Genomic DNA, 27,083 nt, shown 5'->3' with positions numbered 1-27,083 from the left:
AGTACAGAGAGGTTATAACTTCTGTTATTTTCTGGATGCAATGGCCTTACTTATGAGATGAGCAATATAGAATGGCCTTCTTACCACAGTGGAGACATGATGATCAAAGGTAAAGTTAGTGTCAATTTGTGCGCCCAGGTCTCTCACCAGTGAGTGTAAACTTAGGATTGTTTTCATAGAACCTGTCAGCTAACAGGTTAGCTATGTGCACAGGCTCAGTATATGTGCTATCATTAACTACTGGTTTGGCACAAATCCGGCCCTGTCCTTTTAGGTAACAGATATAACTAAAGAATACCTTATGGTTGTTGTTAATTGAGGAATCTAATTTGGATTCATAGTTTTCTTTTGAGGACTTCACAGGAAGTCTTATCGGCTTGTTTTAGCTGAGTAGGGAGTGTTTCCATTTTAAGCCTCACTCACTCTTACTCTTAGACAGCAGTTTCTTCTCTTATTGTAAAGCCTGTTAATGGCAGTTGTCCACCAAACAGGTTTGCTCTTCCTTGCAGAGCTTGTTTTGCTCCTATCAGGTATGGCCAAGTCCATGCAGTTAAACAGGTGTTTGTATAAAGCACTGGTGTAGAACTCAGCATAATTGCCAGTTCCATCCGAGGGAGGAGGTGCATTACAGGCATTTATATCATCTCGTAGAAGGTAATAATGTGCTTTGGAGAAGTGTTTTAGTTTCTTTCCTGCTTGGGGGGGCAGTGTGATAGTTACTTCAAATAAGACTGATTTGTGTTCAGATCTCAGTAGGGAAGACCTCACAGTGGGGGTGCTAGAGTGCCCGCCCCATATTGGTAAACACCAGATCCAGGATGTTGGCACCCGTTGTGGGGGTGTCAATCAGCAGGTCCAGTGCACTGGAGTTAATAAATTCGAGGAACCTTTGGACAAGTGAGTTACACCATGAGTAATTTACCTGGTCAATGGATGGGTAGTTAAAGTCACCCAAAGCCAGGGTGTTTAGATGTATCTTGATAGTCTCAAGTAGATCCAAATAGGCAGAGTGGTTGTCCTGATTCACAGGGGGGGGGGGTCCTGTAGCTGGCAATGACTTGAATAGGTGTCCTACCAACAGTTAATTGTACCTGAAGTATCTCCAGGAAATCCTACTGTGTAACCAATCTGGAAGTGTATTTATCTTTAATGAATATTGATACACTACCTCCTTTTGTTTTTATGCCTTCAGTTTGAGGTCTGAATGTGTGGATGGAAGTGTAACCCAGTATGGCTGGGGTGTTCTCCACAGTCTCAAATCAGGTCTCTGTGACTGCACAAATGTTGGTGTCTTCCAAGGTGAGGACAGCTTCCAGTGATATATAGAGATATAGATACAGCTATATAGATATAGATATATAGATACGTATATAATTTTTCAAAATAAATTGTGTAAGGAGCAACGGATTTGTGCTCTGCTTAACTAAGTGTACGAGCATGCACAGTGGCATTTCTGGATTGTTTGCATGTTGTGAAGCAGTGTGCAAAAGGGAGGCGCATTGCTTACATCAGAGACTTACTGCTCTATAAACTGACTGCAGCCCATAACCAGCTATACTCCAGGTTGGGATTTTGTGTTACACAATGTGACCTCTGTCTCTGTTTCTGCACTGCTGCTCTTTGCACAAATTGGCTAAGACTTTTTAAATATAGGTTCATAGGTTCATAGGTTGATACTAGGCTATCTGCCCTAGGGCATTTATAAGCCTACCAGAGTGTGTTTGGCTTTCGCCACCCTTTTAGATTAGTTGACTGTGCCTCTGTATAGTAGGTCACAGAAGATAGCCCTTTTAAGGTTGGTTTACTGTGCCTCTGTCTAGTAGGAACACAGAAGAGATCCCAGGGGTAAACCTGCGATCTCCCATCCACTCGTCAAGATTTCTCTTGAAGAGGATCATTGAGGGGCTCTGCCTAACATGGATTGGGATTTTGTTCCAGAGTGAGGGGAGCCTCTGGGATATGAATCTGTCCCTCCAGCATGTCCTATTTATTTCTGCGCTGAGGTTCAAGTCCCTGGAGCGTGTAGCTCTAAGGGATTTGGATTTCCTGAGGTGAAATATGTCTTAGATATGTGGTGCAGCATGCAAATGGGTAATTAATATGTGAAAGAGGTTAATAATAGCATAGCACACACAGAGTCACAGCCTGTAAAACACAATTTATTACTACTTCACACCCAAAAAATGTGGATACCTCTGGAATAGAGCCCTGAACACCATCCCATGACTAATTGGCTTAGTCCTTTGAGCCACAGAGGCTGCTTGACAGAAAGGGGATCATTCATCCTACAATCACCTGCATAAATATGTACATTGCTATTCCTCAAGTTACCTAACACGTACAATGTAACATCAAATTCTATATTACTGTCCTGAGACTGTGGCATATTGACTGTGTGAAATGCTCAGATAGCATAAGTGATTCAGCATTATGACAGTCACAAGGGGACACTGCTGGGTTGGAGTGGGAAAAAAAAAACATATGTTCTGCTAGAATACATAATAGTCTCACTATCACTTAACCTTACTCTGTAACATCTCCCTTGAATGATGTACCAGAAACCTGTTGCAGTAGAACTGCATGAATATTCCATCCATGAGGCCTAGTGATTACAAATGGAGACATGACAGTGGAATGGGTATCTGTAGTTCCATGTGGATGTCATTTCTGTCCAACTAGCCCACTATAGTTACTTGCATAATGTACCAGGTCCATAGATACAATGACATCTCATAATAATCCACTAGACTACTGTGTAGATTATGGACTTGCCTTGCAAATGCAGTAGTTGACACAACTGTAGTTCAGGGCTGATTCTGTATGATGCAAGCAGCACAGAGCCTATACATGGATAGGTACAGGATGTGTGAGTTGCCTGGCATCAATTTTAATATATGTATGTGAGAAGGTGTAAGGTGTCAGTTTCTAGGTCCCTAGATTGTCAGTGAATGTGCTATGCCTTGTCTCTTAGCCAAAACCAGGTCATACAGAGCATGCCTACATCTGCCTACAGGGACATCAGCAGGGGTATCTCCTCTGAGTCCTCCTTGACTGTGGTTGTGATGTCCTATGCACTGGTGGGGTGCTGTGTATCTCTTCCCTTTGCTGATCCTGCTGCAGCTGATTCTGCAGGATCAGATTGTATAGCATAGCACATACTGTGAATATCTGTGCACATGTGGCTAGAATATACTGCAGGACTCCACCAGATATATCAAGGCACTGGAACTGTCACTTTTGAAGCCCAAACACATGCTCTATGATTTTCCTAGTTTGTGTCTCAATATGGCATTCTTCCATGGGTGTGTGTGAATTTCTAATGGGTGTCATCATCCACAGTTCCAGGGCATAGCCAGTATCCCCCAGTAAATGGCCCTGTGTGATGTCCCTGTGATGCCCTACCACTAGCAACAGTAATCAAGGAGTCTCAAGCCTCACTACTGGCAAGATTGAGGGATGTACACACTGGGAGGATGACAAATACACACACAGTAAAGTGCAATTTCCCTTAAGAGCACACAGAGATCACAATCAGTCTGGGGATGGTTTCTCCCTCTTTCTCTAGATCCCCAAGCTAAGACCTCCAGCATCCTCTCTGTCCAACCAGTGCTTTGTATCCCTGCCCAAATAGCTGACACACACACTTTGAGATTTGATTTATACACACACACACACACACACACACACACACACACACACACACACACACACACACACACGCCTGGGAAAGGCTTGCATAGGTTTACTAGCTACGTCCCCTTCTGCCCAGATTATAAGGTAGTTTTTCCTGCCACCAGCCACTACTTATCAGCTACTTTAAGGCCCTTGGCAAAGGGTGTCCAATCTTACTGAGTAATGTTACTATAAATCCAAATGATAGTTTTACGAATAGCAAAGTTATTAGTGGTGGCCTGCACAGTGGTACCAAATAAATATGCAAGTACTCTCAGAGCTTAAATATGTTTCATAAATATCAGCCACAAAAATAGGTTAAAATATATACGTTGTCGCCTCACAGTAAGACATTGTGCCGTTCGATTCTCAGCTAGAGTGTCTTCTGTGTGGAGACATGCATGAATGGGCGTACCTTCGTTGAAGGTTGTGCGTCAGGGCTGGCAAACTTGGCACGTGAAAAATCTACTGCCAATCATTAGCAGAAAGGAGTTCTGCTGTGATGACCCCTAACCGGGAAAAGCCGAAAGACACCACCACCAATAAAAGAACAAGAAAATACTCAGTAAATCATTACAGTGACTTCAGAGTTCAGAATCACAGGGAATATTTAAAACAGCATTGCAGGACAGTCTCAAATAAATACAAAAAACATCAAAGCTATACTTCGCTATATTCCTAACTGTATCTAAGAGAAATTACTGAACCCTAGTTAACTTTCTTACAGAACAACAAGCAGGCAGAAGTGGTGAGTGGATGTTTCCAGGTCAAAGACAAAATATAAAATGTCCAATTTCTTTTTCTCAGAGAGTTCTTAAATTAATATCAAATATTACTGCTGGGATACTTGCAGCATGACATCACTTTTTGTCACCAGACTTCAGCTCCCAGGCTCAAAACAACCATTGAGGTAGCATTTAGCATCTCCCTGTGAAAAATACATAAATGAAGACTTCTCTTAGATGTTTGCAGATCCTGGAAGTTGTAAAACAATAAAACACTTACAACACAATCCAAAAGGTGCCCTAGTTTTAGACATCCTGTATTCTTGCTGCATTGAAACTAACTTTTATGGCTCAATTATAAAAAAACAATTTAATTTCAACTATTTACTTGATGTTTTGTAAGTTAACTCTCTATGTTCTAGTTCCCACTGTTAAAGCATATACATTTACACAGGTACAATAGTTTACATATATTTTTGTTCTTTTCCAGTAGGGTACACTGTGGACACATCCTTAAGCTCAGTACTTTACACAGACTTTTGTACCAGCAGCTTGATATAAAGATAGCATACAGTTTTAATACAGTAGTAACACAAGCAGTTTGCATCCTGCTGATATTCACAAATGACATATAGCTATTTACAAAATTCCAGATAGCTGGGCTGGCAGTGTCTCCTTCTGTTACACTTCTATGTAAATCATATTAATATTCACAAATGACATATAATTATTTATATAATTCCGGCAAGCTGGGCTGGCAATATTTCTTTTTGTAAAAGTCCCTACTAGCAAACATCTGGTACAACTGTGATGTGTGTCAGATATGGGAGTCATGATAACTGCCAGGGTTGCCAGCACACACATTAATGAGAATCCCCTAGGCATTGCACACAACTTGGCAGTTCATGGAGTAGTACCCCTTGCGGTTAACATAGCTTCTACCCTGCTCAGTAGGTGGTGCCTTGATGTGTACATGAGTGCAGTCTATGGCACCCAGTACCTCAGGGTAGCATGCTACATGGTAGAGCTGTTGCATATTGCTGGCCCTCACCTCAGGGGACAGGGGAAAAGATATGTGTTCACTGGCATGTGGAAGCATAGCATCCAGGAATTGGTGGAGTATCCTATATGCAGATGCCTGTGACACCCCCATTATGTCCCCAGTTGAACTTTGAAAAGTACCTGTAGCTAATATCCTAAGGGCTACACATACCTTTGTTTCCACTGGGATGGGTTCCCCTCTGTTAGCTTTGGATCTAAGTTGAGGGCAGCAGAGCTTAGTGAGGTCTTGTAATATGTCCCTGTCCACCCTGTAGCACTCTATAATCTCCAGCTCATGTAGCTCATGGAAGGATATCCTGGGCCTGAGCACTCTTCTCCTCCTCCGCCAGGGCCTATTGTCAGCAGTACCAGCAGCATTGACTTCAGTGTCTAAAATATACAGATGTAGAATAGCTGCAGCAGCCCCTAGCATTATCTCAGTTAAAATTTCCAAGTCTCTACTCCAATGGTTTAGAGTATTGAGGGAAAAATCAGAATGTAGGATGTATGCATACTTTATACAGTTCTGCAGTAAGTCTGCCATGTGGGATTGGCTAATTATGGTACAGTTCACCTGCTTAGGATATAATTGACGTGATTTAAAGGTCCTAATTTATTTCATGATGGGGCACTATGCACAGCGTCACACAGCATACCTTATACAATATTATATATTATTAATTGAATATATCCAGTTTCCATTCATAGCTGGTTATGTCATAACTGTGACGTGGGTGGTCTGGTCACGCAAAGATGCTAAGCGATACCCAAACCATTTGCAGCAAGCAGTGCACCATGCAAACATGTGCATTGACCACAAAATTATCTTTAAAGCAACATGACACACCCCCTTGATGTCATCCACATCCAGTGGGAATATCAACACCGTGTAGGAGCCTACACAAAGTGGATATGTGGGCACAGTTGCTCCCTTTAGCAATTCAACAAATGCATTGCATTTACCCTCATTTGTATAAATATTTGTGCTGACAGTCTGGAAATTACATGGTTCATAGTCGTGTAAGCTGGGTAACAGCATGAATGCACCATTGTACAGACCCAAAGCACAGTCCTACATTACATTTGTCTAGTACATTATAATTGTTATTTTACAATATTTTTTCTATTTTTCTGTTAAGCATGTTTGCACAATGCAGCATATAGTGCAAACATATGGAAATAAATAAAACAAAAATATTAATTTCACATATTCCCTGCCTATTTCAGACATCCACAATCTATGTTTTGTACATTTATCTATATGATCTAACCTTTTCAGGAGAGTTATGTCCATATTTGTGGACTATCCCCTTCTTTCCATGTAGACCCCTGTACACAGAAAATTTCCGCATACACTACCAGTACAGATATGGCATCTACATAGATGCCTTATGGCTTATTGAATTGCTCCACCTGGCTAATGTGCATGAAATTCACCTACTTGAGCCAAAATTTGCATTGCATGGAAGTTTCCCTATTTGCGCTTGCTTGCATGCCACTAAGCTGGGTTTACTGAACCTTTGAGCTAGTTGATATGCACATAGTCGACCATCTGCATCCATCAATGGTTTAAACATTGATAAAATGCAGAAATTGCATTTTTCAACTATGTACAGTACATATTGATGAAAAGAATAGCACAGTATATGCATATTTAATCAATATGTATCATGGATATGCAGTGTACTCTGCTAGTTTAATAGTTTAAAAGACACTGTCCCATAAAAATTCTGATTGAAATATGATATAGCACAATACTGAAACACTTAAATACATTTTATCTGAAACTTAGACAGAAATACATAATTGTGCATAGATTGGCTTGTAATGTTCCTCCAAGGAATGAAAATATATATTTCACATTAGAGAATTTATTATTCATAATTTACAAATCAAATGTATGAATGGGTGTTTTGTGTGGGTCTCTAGTGAAAGGAGTGGTGCAATCGTAGGTGGATACAGAGGCACTTTTCCTCCTTAAAACAATTAAACACAAAAGATGAGAAGAAGGAGACTGGTTTCATTTACTTATTTGACACTGGAGCTTATCTTTTTCCATATATACTTATATATGAAAATGGGATGTAGTGAGGACATCAAACAGCAGCACAAAGGGAGGGAAAATTGGAGGTATTTTTAAACAGGGCAAAGCAATGAACTGTGATAAAAGGGATAGTAGCTGGGATCAGTTAATTTGATAGGTGGAAGTTAATGAGCTTCCTTCATACACAAACTCAGCCTTGCATCTGGCTTTTTTATAACTGAAAGAACTTGACATACTGGTTGCAGCACTTTAGTTCTTTCAAGCACACAATATAATGTGAAAATCAGCAACATTGCAGACAAAGTCTGTGTTTGTTCTCATATTTCCACTTCTGGGTGAAAGCCAAATTCAAATACTCCAAACCTAGCATTATAGGCACATTGGCAACCCTTTTCTAGTGCTTTAAAAAACGTATTTATTAACTGACATATAAAAAAAATATGAACCCAGCAGTACACAGTCAAAGGTAGAGTGGCTGGTGGCCTGTTTTTTCCCTCTTATTGAGGGTGTGGGTCCCTGCGTTGGAGGGCAAGGAAGCACGCTGTAAGCCCTCCAGCACAGAAGGGGTCTATGAGAAGATGTTTTACAGGTATGTACATACTACAGCACAGGCATCTCTCTTACACATGGGCTCTGAGTGCATTAGAATAATGAAGCAAGCAACATACCTCAGAACATCTCTTGGAGTTCTAGTCACTACCACTACCACTTCCTTGTCATCACAGAAAGCAGCTGTCATATTGTACAAATGGGTAACAAGGGAGCACTGACCCTGCTACTGTAACAGGATGCTGACCAGGGAGTGTATGGAGTTTACCATTTCCAGGTTAGGACTGGGGTTGCAGCAGGTGAGTCTCTTCCTGAAAGCTGGAGACTACATCCCCTGCCAAAGCTAAAAAGAAAGAAAAAAAAACATTTTTTATGGAAGTAGAGGATCACTTAGCTATATGAGTGATTTCAATGGAATAATGCAACATGCACAGAAGACATGATATGATAAACTTTCATTAGCTGGTACATGAGATGGGTACAGAAAATGTTGGCTACATCAAAAATGTCTGCTGTCTTGTGAGTCACATGAAATGAGAACATTGATTAAAAAAAATCATGTAACAGTAATTGCATAGGGCCAGTCTTGTCATGGAAGATTAAAACAAAAATAAATAATGAATACAAACACAATAATTTTATTTTTTTATTTTATTTTATATTTGTTGAAAAGGCTAGTCTAACTGAATCATGTCCATTTTCAGTAGAGGCCCGGGGAGAAAAGCTCCAAGACAGATACAAAATACAATATAGAAAGTTGCAACAGTCCAAAGTTAAACAGATGTTGGTAATATAAAGTACAGTACTCATCATAAGCATAACTCAAATAGTAATAGGTAATATACCAGAGATGTTACTATATACATATATACATATATTTAAATTGTCATGACATAGTCTTTGTTTTTTTAAGGATAAGTCTGTAAAGGTGAAGAGTATTCATTAGTGTAAAGGAAGAAAGTTAGTCAGGGTTAGTACAGAGGCATAACCAATGAGAATGGAGGAATAGTTTTAGCTTCTGTTTAAAAAAAGTTAATGACGATAGAGATACGAGTTTAGTGGGTAGAAGATGCCAATGCTTTCCTACATCATTAGAGAACAGGGAGTCTCCTGCCAAGTTGTTGGATTTGCAAGTATTGATAAAGCAGTTTGTTTGAGGAGCATAAATTCTTAAGATTGTTGTAAGGGGTAATGATGCTAGTGAGTACTGGAGTGCCGGTGGGTTGGTATACGGTCTTTTGGGCTATAGCAAGCTGGTGAAATTGAACTTGGTTTGGAAATTCTAGCGATCCGATTTGCTTTAGATTAAGACAGTGATGTGTTTTAAAAGGACAGCCAGTTGCAAATCTAGCAATATTATTATAGGAGACTGCCAGTTTATTTAGGTTGTTCTTAGAAAGGTTAGTATAGATAGGTGAAGCATAGAGTAGAGTGGAGATTAAGTGAGTTTTGACTATAGCGGTCCTGGCTACTGGAGTAAGAAAGGGTTTGATTCTGTAGAGGGACCCTAATTTTTTGTTGACTGTCTTTACTGTGCTGTTTATATGAGTATCGAAGTTAAGGTTGTTATCTATTGTTATTCCTAGAAGTTTGGTGGTTGGTTCGGGAGATATGAGAGTGCCATTATTAGATGTGAGTGAGAAATTTATTAGGGTGGACTTTCGGGTTGGAGTGAACAGTAATAGTTTAGTTTTTGGGGGGTTTAGGAGGAGGCAGTGGTTTAAAAACCATTGTTCTGCAGTATTGAATGCATTTTGGGTAAGCGACTGTAGTTCAGTTAGAGAAGTGGCTGAACAAATTATTGTAGAGTTGTCTGCATATTGAATGCAGGTGGTGTGAGGAATTGCAGAGTGAAGGCCATTGATAAAGATGGAAAATAGGAGTGGGCCTAATATGGAGCCCTGAGGGATACCAAGGGAAATGGGAAGGTGGTTAGATAGTTTATTGTCCCATAGTACAGCCTGTTGTCTATTGTTTAAGCAAGATTTAAACCAATTTATTGTTAGAGGTTCAAGTGAAAGGGATTTGAGGAGCTGGTGATTGACCATATCAAAAGGTTTAGATAAATCAATAAAGACTGCAGAGGAAAGAGTATTGTTGTTACGGTTTTTGTTAATGCAGTCAGTGAAGGATAGGACGGCAGTGGTAGTACTATGGAAAGGTCTGAATCCATGTTGACAGTTGGCAAGTAAGTCCATCCCCATGTAAGAATCCCCATGTCTAAAAAGTATCTCCTATCTATTGGTGATGGGCACCTTCCAAGACTTGTGGTTACTTCATGGAAAATCCAAAGAAACAAAAACTATATCTAACAAAGTAAACCAGGCAGGATATAAAATACAGAGCAGCAGTAAAAATCCAAAGCCTGGAAACATTGAGGTAAACTGCAAAGTTTTATTACAAACATGAAAAATTTCACAAACTTTTGGGATCAACCCTTCATCAGTCTGTAAAAAAAGAGATCAAATGCCTTCATTTAAATAGAAAATTCACACCATAAAACTAATCACATGACACGGTGTGTTACGCATTTCAGTTTAACTAAGATGTTATTCCAAAGTAAACTGTTTTCTTTTTAAAATAAGTTTAATGCTTACTGCTATATTTAAACCTGGAAAACAATCAGCTTCTAAAAGTGTGATCCATGAGTTTTCACATACTTCTAACTCATTATTAAGACCCCCCTTTTTTTTCGTCTGTCTGATGTCAATCGCTCTAAAGTTAAATGTATGTGTACTTCCTTTCTACCTCATATGCTTGGCCAGAGGATTAGTTGCTACCTCTCTACGTATTTCAGATTTATGTTCAATAATTCTGTCCTTCAACCTTCTTGTGCATTTCCCTATATAGAACTGTGTCATGTTTGGAATAAAACACTGCATTTTACCTCAACGTTTCCAGGCTTTGGATTTTTTTACTACTACTTCATGGAAAATACAACCCAAAGTATATTATCCTTCTAGCATATTAAGCACTCTGTCTTATATTCCCACCTATTCATGCATTTATAGTCATTCTTCACTTTCTATCATCAGATATCTAACAAGGAAACAGGGACTGCAAAACTGAAAGATTATTGGTTTGATGCAAATATAGAAAGAGTAGCCATAGCAACATAAAATATGTGATTCATAGCTTCTTTGTATGCATACACACACACACACACACACACACACACACACACACACACACACACACACACTCACACACAGGCCCGCAGACACACACTCATACACACACACACGCGCGCACACGCACACACACACACACACACACACACACACACACACACACACACACACACACACACACACACACACACACACACACACACACATGGAAACAAAATGTCATTGCCCCTAGGCCCTTCCAGTATAAGCATCATCCTAACAATGCCATCCATCCTAGCAACCTTTTTATTTCATGCTGCAAACTTTTTAGCAGCATCCATAGAGACACCTTGCAGCTACAAGCTTTTACATTGCAACATTAGCATGTATCTATACATCACTATATGCTGCTGTTGAACAAAGAGGCAGTTAGAGTTAGAGTTTAGTTGCTTAAGTGCAACATTGATACATTGCAACAAGTCTATGTACAGGTCTGACTTAAAGTGAAATGGACCTACATTTCAACCCCCCCACACACACACACACACACCACACACCCTCTCCTCCTCCTCTCTTTATCGGGCTCCCCATGGGCTCCCATTACCCTTTTCTTCCTTATTTCACATTTTCCTTACACTTTTTTTTTCTTACACTAAGCTTTCATTTAAGAGCCATAACTTTCTATATGCTCTTTTATTCCAATAGGAAACAAATTCACTGTTGTGGTTCAGCTTTAGTTTTTCTTGCATCCTTCAACACACCTTTCCTGAAACAAGACAGCCCAGTAGTAACCATTTATTAGGAAATGTGTCACTGTTAGATATAGAGGCTAGGCTTATAAATGCCCTAGGGCAGATAGCCTAGTATGAACCTATGAACCTATGAACCTATGAACTCCAGGTCAGGGGCAAGAAGAAGCCACATGTTTACATGGTCTGGGCAGGATGCATTTTAGAGCATTTTTTTTTTTTACTCCAATGCAATAAATAAATAAAATTAAAAAAAAAAAAATTTAAGTTTTATTCTTTTTCTTTCAAATTTGGCAATACACCCAAGGCAATTTTTAATTTTCAAAGCAAATTAAAGTAAACTAACAAACCAAACAAAAGAAGAAAGAATACAGTCCAATATGGAAGTCACCTCTTACAAACCTAACCCCTCCTCCTAAAACTACAAGTCACTGCCTATGCATCCTGGTGTTAGACTTTGACAAAACACTGTTACTACAACCAGAAATATCTTTGAATTTTAAAGGATATATAAATAAGAGTTATTATTACCATATATTATTATTAATGCAAGACTGCTGCTGCAGCTAGCTGTTGGTACAGATGTGACAAAATATCAGGATAAGATAATGTCATTCCTTATGTATATATCATTTTCAGTGAGTTGCCATCTTGAATATGTAGGATTTTTTTATCTGCTTTGAAGATAAATGCATTTTCATTTCTCATTTAATACTTTTTACTTATCTTTGTACAACTACCGGATACACATACCTATTGCATCAAAGGCTGGCAACACGTCACACTGAATCCACTCTGGCTCTTCGTTTATCTGCAGCTTAAAACTTAGAGATCGTTCCCTAACCTTATCAAACTTAACTTTGATATGTTGGTAGTTCTTTGCGAACTGATTTAACTTTTCATAAATTTCAGCAATGATGTCTTGGCGCTCAGCTTGCTGATCTCTGTAGGTTTTGAAACAGTCAAGAAAGACAACCAGGTCAGCATCTGACTTATTTTTTAAGGTTGTCCCTTTCCCTGCAGATCCTCCCTAAAAGATGTAAAAAAAAACTTCAGTTAGTATTTGCGTGTTTCTTTTTGTTTTGCCTTCATGCAGCTGACATTTGTACCATTACATTGTCACACCCACCATCCCAGTATCTACTTTGAGCACTTATATTTTATAATGATTACTCTGAACAATGTTTTCATTAAATGAACCCTGTTCTTTCTGACAGAGTTATTTTTAGAACCAAACATGAGATTAAGGCATAGAGGGAGAAGTACTCATCAAATGCAGGAAAGATCATGGCAGTCATGGGTTGACAATTACAACAGGCTGGTTGAAAGGATTCTATTCCTCTCCTAACTAAAGAGATAAAAGTATGTGATAATGTCACAAGTGTCAATATGTTGTCATCTGCCCCATCTTCTCTAAAAGTGATTTATTCCTTGTCTGTATTAGGGGTCAGACTACGCCAAACCCACCAGCATATCACACCACAAGAGAGAAGATATCTTTCCCACCAAATCTCTAATGTCCTGAGAGCATTTTCAAAGCCAGGGTTACTAACAACTCAGCTATATAATTAACCTCCATGCCACTGTCCAGCCAAGGTAGCCATTTCACAGCCACTGTAGCTCAGCAACCCCCTTGTGTTTGGCTACATATAAAGCTTATAAAACAGGTTAGAGATTAATTTGTCTCTTTACAATTTATCCCAGTCTTTTTGTCTTTCTCATTTGCTAATCATCATCATCATCATTATCATCACCATCATCAATAGCCCCCTTTTTCCCATTTTCTACATGGGGTCGGGGAATCATGTTAACTGTCACCATCTCTCTCGATTCAATGCCACATTCCTGCCTTCTTTGACACTCATGCCTGACTGTCGCAGATCTTCTTTCACACAATACATCCACCTCTTTGCTTGATGTCCTTGTTTCTTCTTACCTTCTTCCTGTCTGTCTCAAATCTTCTTTCCCAGATTGTCTTCTGCTTTTCTACACGTGTGCAAACCACTGTAATCTGTTCTCTTTGATCTTTTCTGCAATTGGAGCAACTTTGGCTTCTGCTCTTATGTCCTCATTTTTTCATCTGTCCCACAGAGTGCATCCTACTGCCCTTCTCAGGCACTTCATTTCCTTCACCTCTGGCTTCTTCATCTACTCTGCCTTTATTGCCCAGGTTTCTGTACTGTACAGTAGTACTGGTTGCATCACTGTCTTGTACACCTTACTTTTCAGCTTTGACATTCTTCTGACATAGACTACACCTGACACTCTATGCCAGTTGGCTGCAGCCCCTCTGATTCTAGCTTTGACCTCTTCATTCAGACTTCCCTTCTCAACCAGCCCTCCCAGATACCTGAACTTATTTACCTGTTCTACTATCTTCCCTTCTATCTCAATTCTCAGCTCCTTCTGATTTCCCCATTGTGCTGCCATTCCCACTATCTTATCTGTGCTTAAATTTATCCCATGTGTCTTCAGTTTTGCATTCTATTGCTCTGTACTTTGCTGGAGTTCTTGCTCAGAGTCTGTCTGTAATGCCACATCATCTGCATACAGCAACTTTGTTGATCTGTCCCTTCCAACCTGTTTGTTAATGTATGCCATCACCCGTATGAACAGCAGTGGGCTCAGTGCTGAACCCTAGTGTACACCCACTCACACTGGGAACCCCTCTGTGAGGCTGAACACTGTTCGTACTTGAGTCACTGTGTCCTTGTACATCGCCTGCACTAATTCTACCATTATTTCTGGGACTTTGAACCACTACAGTATTGCCCAAATCTGCTTTCTTGGGACCTTGTAATATGCTTCCTCCAAGTCTAGGAATGTCCAGTTGGACTCTTTCCTCATCTCTAGCTTCTTCTCAACTATCTGTCTCACTGCAAACATCGAGTAAATTGTGCTGTATCTGGAGCTGAATCTGAACTGCTCATCTCCCATCTTACATTCTACTACTCTGCATATCCATTAATCAATCACCGTCTCTAGAACTTTCATGCAGTGTGACAGGAGTTTGATACCTCTGTACTGCCCACAGTTGTGGATGTCCCCTTTGTTCACTGTCATGAGTATGCTTATTCTCCATTCATCTGGGATACGACTTTCTCTCCACACTTTTATGAGTACCCTCAGGAGCCATTTATCCTTTATTTTCTTTATCATATCTGCTGTGACCTCATCTGTACTGAAATCATTCAGTTACTGTAATAGCTCTTTAAGCTGAAATCCAAGTGAGTGCCATAGTAACAAGAAAAGACAGATTCTAAAAAGGGTGTTGTATTGCTGGATTTTGCTGATGCTATGAACACACATCTTTTTAATTTCTCTTGATGCAGACATAAGCTAATGACCAGCTCAGAAAGCACATTTCAAACTGTGGACTGGATTTAAAAGGTCTCCATGCTAGAGGAAGGTGTTGCACTGAAGATGTAACCCTTTCAAAGACGTGATAGATACCAAAAGAAAGCTGAGAATGAGGTATGCCAATTACTCAAAGTATAACCCTTTGGTGCCTCTGTAACTTACTTGTTGGAATCTATAAAATCTCTAAGAGGTGCTAATTACATACAGAACAAAACTTTAAATGGGTATTGACCATCTGTAAATCCTGATTTGCAATATGACACCATTTCCTTGGTCAAGTAGCAATAATATAAATAGACAGTGTAGTACAGCTGTGTTGTCCTACCTATGACATACTGACAATCATTATCTGTGTGTGCAATTGCTGATTCCTGAAGTCAGCACCCACTGTCTTAAAAGTCATCTGACGAAGGACATGTATTTACCAGCTTCAAATGGCTATTGCAGTAATGTGCGTATAGTGAGAGTGTGTGTGTGTATATGTGTGTGTGTGTGTGTGTGTGTGTGTGTGTGTGTGTGTGTGTGTGTGTGTGTGTGTGTGTGTGTGTCCATCTCTATCTATATATCTATATATAAAAGAGGTTATAACCCCCCTATACTCACCACTTATCCGGCCATTGAGTATAACACCCCATTTGGCATGTACCATTCTAAGCAGCTCCAGCAGCTGGAGAGACCTCAGAGGTTTCTAACAAAGAAGATCAAGGGACTCCAAGTATATGCCTTACACAAACCAACTAAAGTCCCTGTCACTATACTCTGTATCATATAGACTTCTTAGGGGAAACTTATGCCTGGCCTACAGAGCAATCCAAGACCCAAACCTAAAGAAATTGCTGTATATCCATAAATTAAAAGGGACTAGGGCTACCCATTCCAGGGACCTAAATATGGCGTGCGACTTAAACATGACATGCAGGAGGGAAAGATTTATCTCCCAGCGAATGCCGTATTTTGGAACAGACTACCAATTCATGTGAAACAGAACACTGCTATGACACTGTTCAAGAGGAATAAAAATCCACACAATCTGTTCCAATAAACGGCTCCAGATGCACCAGCACAAACCATACACCAAATCACTGATACTAGATTAAAAATCCAACAAGGTTTATTACAAAATAAGTCTGTTGAGCGCTTTCATCTTGTACAAAGACTTCCTCAGAACAGTTGATTCAAATGTTCAAAATGCTTTAAATATATTAAACACATCACCTGACTTTCATTAATCACTATTTAAAGTGCCAGTGCTATCATTTCTAATTCCTTCCATAAAACTATGTTAACATTACCCTACCTAATAAAAACACATACAGATCTTAGTTTATACAACATTATAAATACAACTGTAAATACATCTGTAAATACTTCAGTAAATACCATAAATTCATAAAAAACTGTAAAAAAGTACGTGATGAATAAACTATAATTAATAATATCAATTAATAAAATACTGAAATGAATTCACTTTCCTAAAATTCATCACCAAACAATCATTTCAGTATTTTATTAATTGATACTATTAATTATAGTTTATTCATCACATACTTTTTTTACAGTTTTTTATGAATTTATGGTATTTACTGAAGTATTTACAGATGTATTTACAGTAGCCTGGGAGATGAAACATTTACAAGTAGGGGCCTGGAAGAGGAATCATTTACTGGTTGCCTGTGTCTATTAGTGACATAGGTTCCAAACCAGGGATGAATTTCCAGTTCCCCTTCCAGTTGTCTAAGACTCTAAGTTACACTTGAATTGGGTTAGGAGAAACTCTGCTTCACATGGATGGGGAGCCTGTTCCATAGATGAGGTAGTCTCTGGGATACATTCCTATCTCTCCAGCAGGTAAAGTTTAAACCTTCAGAATGGATAATTCTGGTGCTGTTTGTTTTGTGGAGATGCAGTAGGTTCATCAGAGTGGGGTCTGACAATGCCCTGTATGCCAGGCATAGATCTCCTCTCAAAAGCTTGTAGAAGACAGAATACGGGGATAGGGCCTTGAGGTAGTCTTCACAGGACAGTTTACTTATGCCCAGTATTCTTTTAGTGAGGAACGTCTGTTGGAAATGCCTGGTTAGGTACATACCAAAGGAGGCATTGTACTCAATGATAGCTCTGACGAATGCTGAATATGGTTTAAAAAAAACTTACCCTAACACTGCCACACTTCAGACAAATTGGAGGCTAGTGTTATAGGGATGGTTTAGTGTAAAGATCATGAAAGGAACTTGTTTTCCTTTTTTGATGTTTCACTTGTTTGATGTTTAAGTAATTCAACATTATGTATGCTTGATCTTATTTTTGTCTGAGCATTTTGTTTAACATTAAGTTCTATCATACATAAGAAAATCATATATATATATATATATATATATATATATATATATATATGTGTGTGTGTGTGTGTGTGTGTGTGTGTGTGTGTGTGTGTGTGTGTGTGTGTGTGCGTGTGCGTGTGTGTGTATGTGTGTGTGTGTGTGTGTGTGTGTGTGTGTGTATGTAAATATGTATGTATAGAAACAAAGAGGCATATAGAACACACCCATACTGATACGACAAGGAATTTTAATTCAGGTTTTCTGACCACTTATGATGGTCAATCTGGTACAGTTAGGAGAGTCATGAACAGAGAATGGACAAAATTCTCTAACATTTCAGACTTGAAACATACTTTTGATGAGCCCTTAATTCACATTTACCGTAAAGGTAAAACAATAAAAAATTTTCTAGAAAGTGGTTTCAACAACTCCCACAGGGGGAAGTCTACTAAGGAAAAGAAAGTTTTGTACAAGTGTGGAAGATGCAAATACTGCACCTACCTTATTACTGGTAGCACATATCATATAGAGGCCAGAAACAGGAATATTTTCTTAAACACATATGTAAACTGCAATACTAAAGGAATAGTCTATTTAGCTATATGTAAGGAATGTTCATCCTTTTATGTTGGAAAAAGTGAGAGACAACTAAAGCAAAGAATATATGAACACCTATACGAGATCAAAAACAAAAATGAAAAAAACGCACTATATAAACATAGTATGACTTGTGAAACTAGTGGTTTTCAATTTTGTGTTCTCGAGGTTGTTCCACCAGATCCTAGGGGGTCTGTGGGAGACGTTGGTTGAATATAGAGAATTGTACTGGCAACTTACACTGGAAGCTAACAGAGCACCAGGTCTCAATGATATGATCTCTTTAGCGCCAGTATTGAAATTGAGATCTGCCAAGTTGTAACTGAGTTACAACCAACTATTTCTCACTTCAATCTCCCACATTCACATTTTCAATTCACTTGAATTATTTATTTTTTAACTATTTATTATATTGAAATGTTTTTAGGACTATTCTTCTTATATTTTTAAGGTACAGTCTGATGAAGTTTTATCTTATTACCTTTCTGTTAATAACAATTTGTTTCACACTAACACCATTCAATGTAAGTCACTAGTCAAAGCATACATTTGTACTTTAGATTTAGCTAGGATTTGGTACTGGTTTTACATTCATTATTTTGGCCACAAGATGGTGCTAAAGCACAACATCAGTCATTGAATTTTAATTATTTTAATTCATTTTACACTTTAGATATTTTACATGTTTGTAAAGAGTTTAAGTCTTGCATTTTATTATGTATCTTATTATGACTTTATATATATTTTTTTATATATATTTTTTTGATACAAATCAATTTTCAGTCATTCAAGTACTATTTTATTTTCATTACAGTATTTCAAGTCTTTTTAAAAACGAAGATCAATGTGTTGACTAATTAAGTCTTTATTGGATAATTAATTAATTCAAGTGTGTATATATATACAAGGGGGATTTTGCTACACTTGTTTGCACTTTCTGATGAAGTTTACGACGAAAACGTTTTATTGCATTTTGTCAACGTTTATGTAGTTGTGCTGGTTCGTACAATAAACGGAGTGTTGGATCTTATTGAGGCTATCCTTCTTGGCGTGTGGTGATTCTTCATTTATTGGTTTCTTTGCACCACCATCCACTTTGTGTTTCTTATGTATGTATAGAAACAAAGAGGCATATAGAACACACCCACACAAACATACATACTGGGTCTGTTCAACAGAGCATAGGCACAGCTGACTGAATATTATGAGCCATGGTAGGAGCTACTGAATCCACAAGTTATTTAAAGTAATGCACATCTAATTGAAAGGTGCTGGATTCTGTACCGTGGAAGACTGCAATGCAATGAGGATTGGAAATATGCCTCTTTTTATGCTGCTGTGTGATCTTGGAGTTGGCCTATATAAAAGTGTTGGGTACAGGGAGGGTTTGCAAAGAAAAGCTGGTAGTTGTAGTTTTGTGTCAGTGTGTGTGCATGCAATGCGGTGTGTTTGCACTTTTGTGTGTATGATGCTGGAGTGTATTTTTATGGTTTTGGGTTATAGCATGACTTGTGTGTATAATCATTGCGATTCAGTTGCATGTACATTGTTTGGGGAATACATGGTAGTGTGCAATAAACTGAATGTACAACAATTTTTTTGATCACCTGTGTAGTAATCATCATTAAGTCAGATCAATCAGTATAATACGTGTGTGTGTGTGTGTGTGTGTGTGTGTGTGTGTGTGTGTGTGTGTGTGTGTGTGTGTGTGTGTGTGGGTGTGTGTGTGTGTGTGTGCACGCGTGTGTGCATGTGTGCGTGTGTGCATATAAAGATATTTAACCTATTAAGGTACGGTGTGGAGTCAGGGTTGGAGTTAGCACACATTAATGAGTCCCAATGCTAACTCCATACCATACCTTAAAAAAAAAAAAAAACTTCCCATAGCACTGCTACTACACTAGACATACTCACACGCACACACACACGCACACACACACACACACACACACACACACACACACACACACACATACTGACACACACACACACACACACACACACACACACACAGACACACACACACACACACACACACACACACACACACACACACGCTCGCACGCACGCACACACATGCATCAACACACACTAGAAATATAAGATGTAACCCTTATCTAACCACAACCCTAACCCATAAACACATGCATTTGCATGCAAACACACAATACTTATACCCTTACCTAACCCTTGCCCTCACCCTAACACCAAAACACAAAAGTGCACACTCTAATCCCCTCTCAATCTCTGCTCGTCACCATCTTTCAGAGAAACAGCACTTGGCAAGATCTCTCAGTCTCCACTCATCACACAGCTTTCAAAGAAACAGCACTTGGCAATATCATATGTTCAACTATATGAACATTCGACAGTCTTGATGACTCCTAGCATTTGTCGAACAAAACAATGTTCAACAAAATGCTTGTTAACCGCAAATAGATAGATAGCTAGGTAGATATTTATTTTTATTTTATTTTATTTTACATTTGTTAACCAGGATAGTCCACTTGACACAGGTCCATTTTCAGTGGAATCCCAGGGAGAAAAGCTCCAGAAATAAAGAATACATATAGTGTATAGACAATAGTTACAAAGAAAAGCTACATTTAAGTACAGTTACACATAGCTCAAGTAGTAACTACAGACATAATAGCACGATTGATGAAACAGAGAAGTAATACAACATTATTTTATATATATATATATATATATATATATATATATATATATATATATATATGTGTGTGTGTGTGTGTGTACTTACTTTCATCAACATACCCAAATATCAACCTTTAAAACAACCAAAAAAAATCAACAATGTGAACATACTGCTACCCATGTGCCAATGAATAACTTTAGTGCATACAAAAAACAAAGGTAAAAAAAAAAGAAACGTTTTTTGAAGGGGCAAGCCCCCCCACACTTCCTCCTAATTATATATATATATATACCATCTCCAAGATTGCTCAATTTTGGGGAAAGGGAATTTTTCCCAACTCAGAAAATTGTGCAGTCCTGCACACCTCTCAATCATCTATGTAGTCAACCAACTTTTGTTGACTAAACAGATGCTGGCCAAACATGGATATGGCTAAATTAATTTTCCTCATATATTGTGTTTGTATTGCAATTTCAAACATTTCAGCTTGATTTTCTGCAGTTTAGTGATTTGTGCCATTTTATTTATTTAACATTTGTTTACTGGGAAAGTCCAACTGGGACAGAGCCCATTTTCAGCAGGGGCTTGGGGAGAGAAGCTCCAGGCACATTTCTTTGGAATGTAGGAGTAACCCATTGCATCTGGACAAAACCCACACAAATACATGAAGGACATGCAGATTCCGCACAGAAGGCACACCAGCCAAGAATCAAACCAAAGAACCTCTTGCTGTGAGGTGATAACACTAACTGCTGCACAACTGCATCACCCAATGAATGTTTATATATATAAATAAATACATAAATAAAATAAATGCCATAACTGTTTTAAAATAGAGCCTTCAAAATACTTGGGCTGCCCTGCTGTTTCAAGGACTTGCTGTAATCAGCAAAGGGTTAACAGCTTAATCAGTCTCACAAATATTAGCTTTTGTGCATTTGTTTATTATTTCTATTGACAAATGAATTTAGCAACAACTCTACAGAAGGCAAACCACTTATTAAATATTTCTGCAATGTACTTTTGTTGGATTTATTAAGTAAACTGAATACTTTACCTTTATAATTTTCGGCACTTTGATGTTCCTGCCTGAGTTTTTGAAGCAGTTTTCCTTCAGAAATGTACATATTGTATCTATAACTATCCCCACATTATCAGTGAAGCTACTGTCCGGACGTAGGTAGTCTTCTATGAACTTGTCCAGGCTTTTTGGTGGAGTGGCATACAGATCCATAAATAAAGCTGGATAGATTTCTACACTCAGAGTTCTGAAGAATAGTTGTTTATTCTCACAACAGTGCTTCCCTTCCTTCTTTTTAAAATAACTGTGTCATCCACTGCCCCTAAAATATCAGACTTATATGACCAGAATCAAGGGTGGGACTTATACTGGCATGCCTTCATATTACTGGATCTCTGCAATGTTTATTTCCTTGTTATACGAAGCTTGTTTTAGAACTGAATGTTAGCAAACTTGCAGTTTCAGTTTTGTTTTGTCATTTATAAGTGGTTTCATTTCTCACTTATCTTCTCCCTTGTGCTACATTTTTCCACACACGTCAGAGATATGTGTATCTGCCCAACTGTCCACTTTGTCAGCAACTTACACCATTTGACTAACAAAGGCCTATTAAACAATGTGCTTTTAAGGTGATTTGTTTTTCATGCTGTAAAACTCTTACCATTCATTTATATCTGAAACTGTATGAACTGCACATTTGTGAAATATTTCATTTTTCACCTATTGCCCCATGTTTGCCTCACCAATGGAAGTTACTTACTGCAGTGTGTGTACCTACCCATTAGACAGACGTGGGTGTTTAAAAGAATGTTAGTACAAATAAATATCTGACACTTGAAAGCATTCATAATGTTTTCTTTTTAATTATATTATCCACATTTACCACCTCACAGTAGATGTGGGTATTTGCACCACAAAGTGGGCTGTCTGTTAATTTATCATTCTCCTGTAAGGCTAGTGGCTGGATGGGATTACCTGACCCTGACACCACTACCACCATCTGCTGCTTGTATGCGCAAATCTATATTCTAGTCCACCATTTATTGTTTATCAAATCCATGCAGACCAAGGCCAGGAACTTCCAATTACATTCAAACTCCAGATCTGTGAAACAGTAACTTATTTATTGTATTTTCAGCTCCACTGCTTAGCCCACCAGCTAATACCAGGTTGTGGGCCAGCAGGTTCAGCAGGCAGTAATGTGGCTGAAAGAACAAGCATACCACAAACAATTTCAGTAGTTCTAGACACAGTACATCCAAAATGCTATGCTTTTCACATCTCAGAGCACTGCTACATATCACTGTCTTACCTGCCACCCTTTCACCTGGCATCCCTCTGCCAGCTTTGAACATGGGTCACTAAAATAATTCCTTAAAGCACCCTGTATTTTGATTAGAGTACTACAGATGAGCACAGTATCACCCATTCTAAACATCATGTTTAGAAATATCCACAGAATAAAATTATCTTTATTGACTAATTGACCATTTGCCTTTGAGAACTTACTGTTTGTTTGAATTTTGTATGTATGCGATCCAAATACTATCCATGCTGTCCTGCATGGTATTTGTTTGGATTGATTTGTCCACACTCTTTCTGCCATATGCACATATGCACAGCTTGTGCTATACCCCATATCTCTGCTGTCAGCATTCCATAACCTCCCAAACACATGGTGAAGTAGAAATGGTCTAGAACAAGCAAGCTATGTAACATCCGATGCATACTTCTCAGCCTCTTAATGCAAGAAATCTGGACAAAGCCTTAAATAATGGAAAAACAAAGGCCAAAAAATAGGGACAGATTTTCAATATTGATGTTATAAACTTAGAAAGCTGCTAGAATAATTGGAATTTGTATTAGCATGCATTTTTCTGAATGATATGAAGTCTGAAAGTCAAATGTGTGTCATTTAATGTATATGCATGTGTGTTATCATATACAACTAGTGACACTTCACCTCCCAGTCTGCAGGTAGGTAAATTTTTCGTGTAAAAAAATAATTTTATGTATCTGTATTATGCAGTGCAATGACCAAAACTGCCTTTCTATTAATATTGTATAAAACACTCACTGTAATGTATGTGCATTGCACAGTGTAGTTAATTCATTGTTTAAATCTGTAGATGTCTGTCTTATAAATGCACATTTTTAGAATAACTTTGTATATGTAACCATGGAGCTTTTCTCTATGAGTATCCATTGAAAAGGGGTTTTATTTTCCAGTCAGACTTTCCCCATAAAAAATGTAAATAAGTAAGTAAATAAACAATGGAAGTGATGTGTCTGAAGTTCCAGGCTGACAAGTATGAAACCAGCCTGTTCTTTCAGTTTCCATTTAGCCTGAAATCCTGTGCTACTAAAATACTGAATAGGCCACTTTTCAGCTCCATATCCTCTAAAAATCCTAGTCCAGCACAAAGTACAGGTGAAACAAAGTATGGCTAAACTACCAAGCAAAGAGGGTCCTTGATTGTGGCATTGATGCATTACATATGTAAATATGGTAAGCAGTGCTATGTAAGCAAAGCAACTGACATATGAAGTGCATGGTAAAAGCAAAACGTAAAGAGCAGAAGTGTATGAAAGACGGGAGTCAAGGTGATCAGCAGTTCCTGTGCCACACTGGGAAAACCAATGGGAGAAAATGGGCTTGACAAAGTACACTACAATGCTTCTTAAAATATGAAGTTCATAACAACATACCATGCTTCCTAAGACTGTGCAGTTGGTGGAGAATATAGATGATGAGCAGACATTATTGAATTTGAAATATGTCTTTTTTACCATTGTACAAGGGAAAATGCAGACATATGTGTAATATATTATGAATAGAGCATAGTCATTTGTGCTTGTCTCATTGGCATCAGCCATGTTCAAGCTGATAACCAAACTGTTGTTTTCTAGTCTGACATTTGTGGAGTTTGCCAGAGGGGTAGAGAGCTATATTAGTGGGTGGTCAGAAGACTGTCCCTCTTTAGTAGCAGTAAGCATTCCTAACATAGCTGTGCACATCATGTTGCAAGAGATGATTACTAGGCAGACTGTAAACTGGAGAACCATGCAAAGTGCAAAACCTGCACAGATGGCAAACAAATGTAAGTGTACATGAGCAAGAGAATATCGCTGATGTAATTTCATTTAGTCAGCTGTGGGGAAGTGTGCTGAAAATGGCATGGAAAGGAACAGAAGAAAGGATACTGCAGAAAGGAAATGTTTTGTACATCAGACACATTACCATTGCAATTATGACTAGGAAAAACATTACAGAAAAGATTAACATGCAGTGAAAAGCTATGACTTTCTTTGGGCACTTACTGAAACAGACTGAAGCAGCATAACATAGATACAGTACTGTGATATTTGTGATTTGTATTGAAAATGGTAATAAAGGGATAGGGGCATAGGTTCATACTACATTACTAAGCATGCAATCCATGAGGCCATTAAAGAGTCTAGCCCAAATTATCAATTACCACAAAGCAATCCCTGGTTAAGTGACTTCCTCAAGGTCACAGAATAGGAAAATGAAGATGGAAAGATTCAAACCATGTACTCTTAGCACTGAAAGCAGAACTTCAGTCATTTGCACTTACTGTCAGACATATCACAAGTTCAGTTAGAGGAAAAGGAACAAGTTGCTGCATGCCTCAATTCACTGATGGTTGTAATCATCAGGACTGGAGTACAGAAGTGCACAAAGTAATTTCTACATCTTACAGAGCTGAGAGCATACGTAGTACTTGTGTCATTATCAAGGAGTGCATTTTGCTGAAGAGTGAAAAGCGAAAAACATAATGCCAGAAGACACCTGATGTGCCAAAAAAATTATCTAAGGGCAAGGAATAGAAAGTTTATTCCTTATCACCCAAATAATACCCCAATCCTCTCTAACCTGATCTCCCCTTATAGAAATCTTGCAGCACTTCACTCAGCAAATAAGCTATTAATCTCCAACTTTAAATCTAACAATAAAGCTGGGGACTCACTTTTTACTAACATTGTAGGTAAAATCTGGAACAATCTTCCTAGTACATCTCTCATCCACACCACTCTTCAAGAAACATCTCAAAGAACATCTGAAAATTCATTGGCTTTGTCCCTGTTCTAAACCTGACTAAATCCTACTTTCTCCCCCTTAATGCTCTTCTTTCTATACCCCTTCCTTCTGGCCTCTGTCCCCTCTGCAGCTTTAATCAATAGAATCTAACTTTATTCTAGTCCTTCTTTTTTCTTTCTTCTACTTTTCTCTCTTTCTCTGACCTACAAATCATTACTTTAGAATTCTGAGTGTTCTTGTACTCGATTGTATTTCTAACCTTTGCATAGACTGTGAGATAGTATTCATAGACACAATTTTTACTTTTATATTGTATTTTAAACCTTGCACAGACTGTGAGCCATTATTCATAGAAACAATTTTGATTCTCTCAAAACATTTTTAATCTCTTTGTATTTGAATTTAGTCATTTTTAATTATTGTAATCTTTTTTGTAATTTTACTAATGCTTGGAGCTTATCTCCCTGGGCCTCTACTGAAAATGGACATATATCCAGCTAGACTAGCCCAGCCAACAAATGTAAAATAAATAAATAAATAAATAAAAGTTGGCAATATATGGATGCAGAATTACAAAACAGCATACTAAGGAGTAAAGGACATTACATCCGTTAAAAAACAAATGCAACTGGTAAAAAATTTCCTACAATATTCAACCCCTCATTCTCAAAACAAAGTCTTCCCACTGCAGGGACTCAGGAAAATAATTATTTTCCTGCCCTAAATTTTAGTGTCATTATCAAGAAGTCAGGTTTGTAGAAGAGTGATTTTCCTGTTCATTAATAAATCACCATACGAGCAGAATACAAAGAAAAGAGAAAATATAATGCTTCAAGACACCTGTGCATCAGAAAAAAAAAAAAGTTAACCAAAGTTAAGGAAAAGAACGTTTGTCATATTTTGTTTTGAAATGTAGTAAGGGAAAAAGAACATGACATTAATTATAAAGCAAATGAAAATAAAGTATTTTCTACAACATTCAGATAAACAAATAAATAAAAATAAAAATCCCTCCACTGCAGGCACTGGGGAACAGAATTATTCTCAAATCCTTTCCTTCCCAGTAGCAGCTGTCATACATGAAACTGCAAGGATCTCTAAGTGCAGTGATAGTTTTGACACCTCTAAAATTCATCTTGGACTACAAAATTATACTGTAAATAAAGGACTGC

At 38.2% G+C, this 27,083-nt stretch overlaps 1 protein-coding gene across 1 annotated transcript in view; it reads right to left on the bottom strand.

Annotated features, from left to right (window-relative positions):
* Nucleotides 1-27,083, bottom strand: part of LOC122800256 (2'-5'-oligoadenylate synthase 3-like) — a 340,294-nt gene that overhangs the window by 58,797 nt on the left and 254,414 nt on the right. The window contains exons 10-11 of the mRNA XM_044069747.1: nt 21,885-22,158; nt 12,644-12,920 (exon numbers count right to left, since the gene is read on the bottom strand). Coding sequence (XP_043925682.1) covers nt 12,644-12,920; nt 21,885-22,158 — 551 coding nt within the window. The remainder of the gene's footprint in view (nt 1-12,643; nt 12,921-21,884; nt 22,159-27,083) is intronic.

This window comes from Protopterus annectens, chromosome 4.part0, assembly GCF_019279795.1.
Source record: "Protopterus annectens isolate FY-2018-M chromosome 4.part0, PAN1.0, whole genome shotgun sequence".
In the NCBI taxonomy this organism is placed as follows: domain Eukaryota; kingdom Metazoa; phylum Chordata; order Ceratodontiformes; family Protopteridae; genus Protopterus; species Protopterus annectens.
The sequence above is the reverse complement of the archived record's forward strand: the minus strand, read 5'-3'. Positions and strand labels throughout refer to the sequence as shown.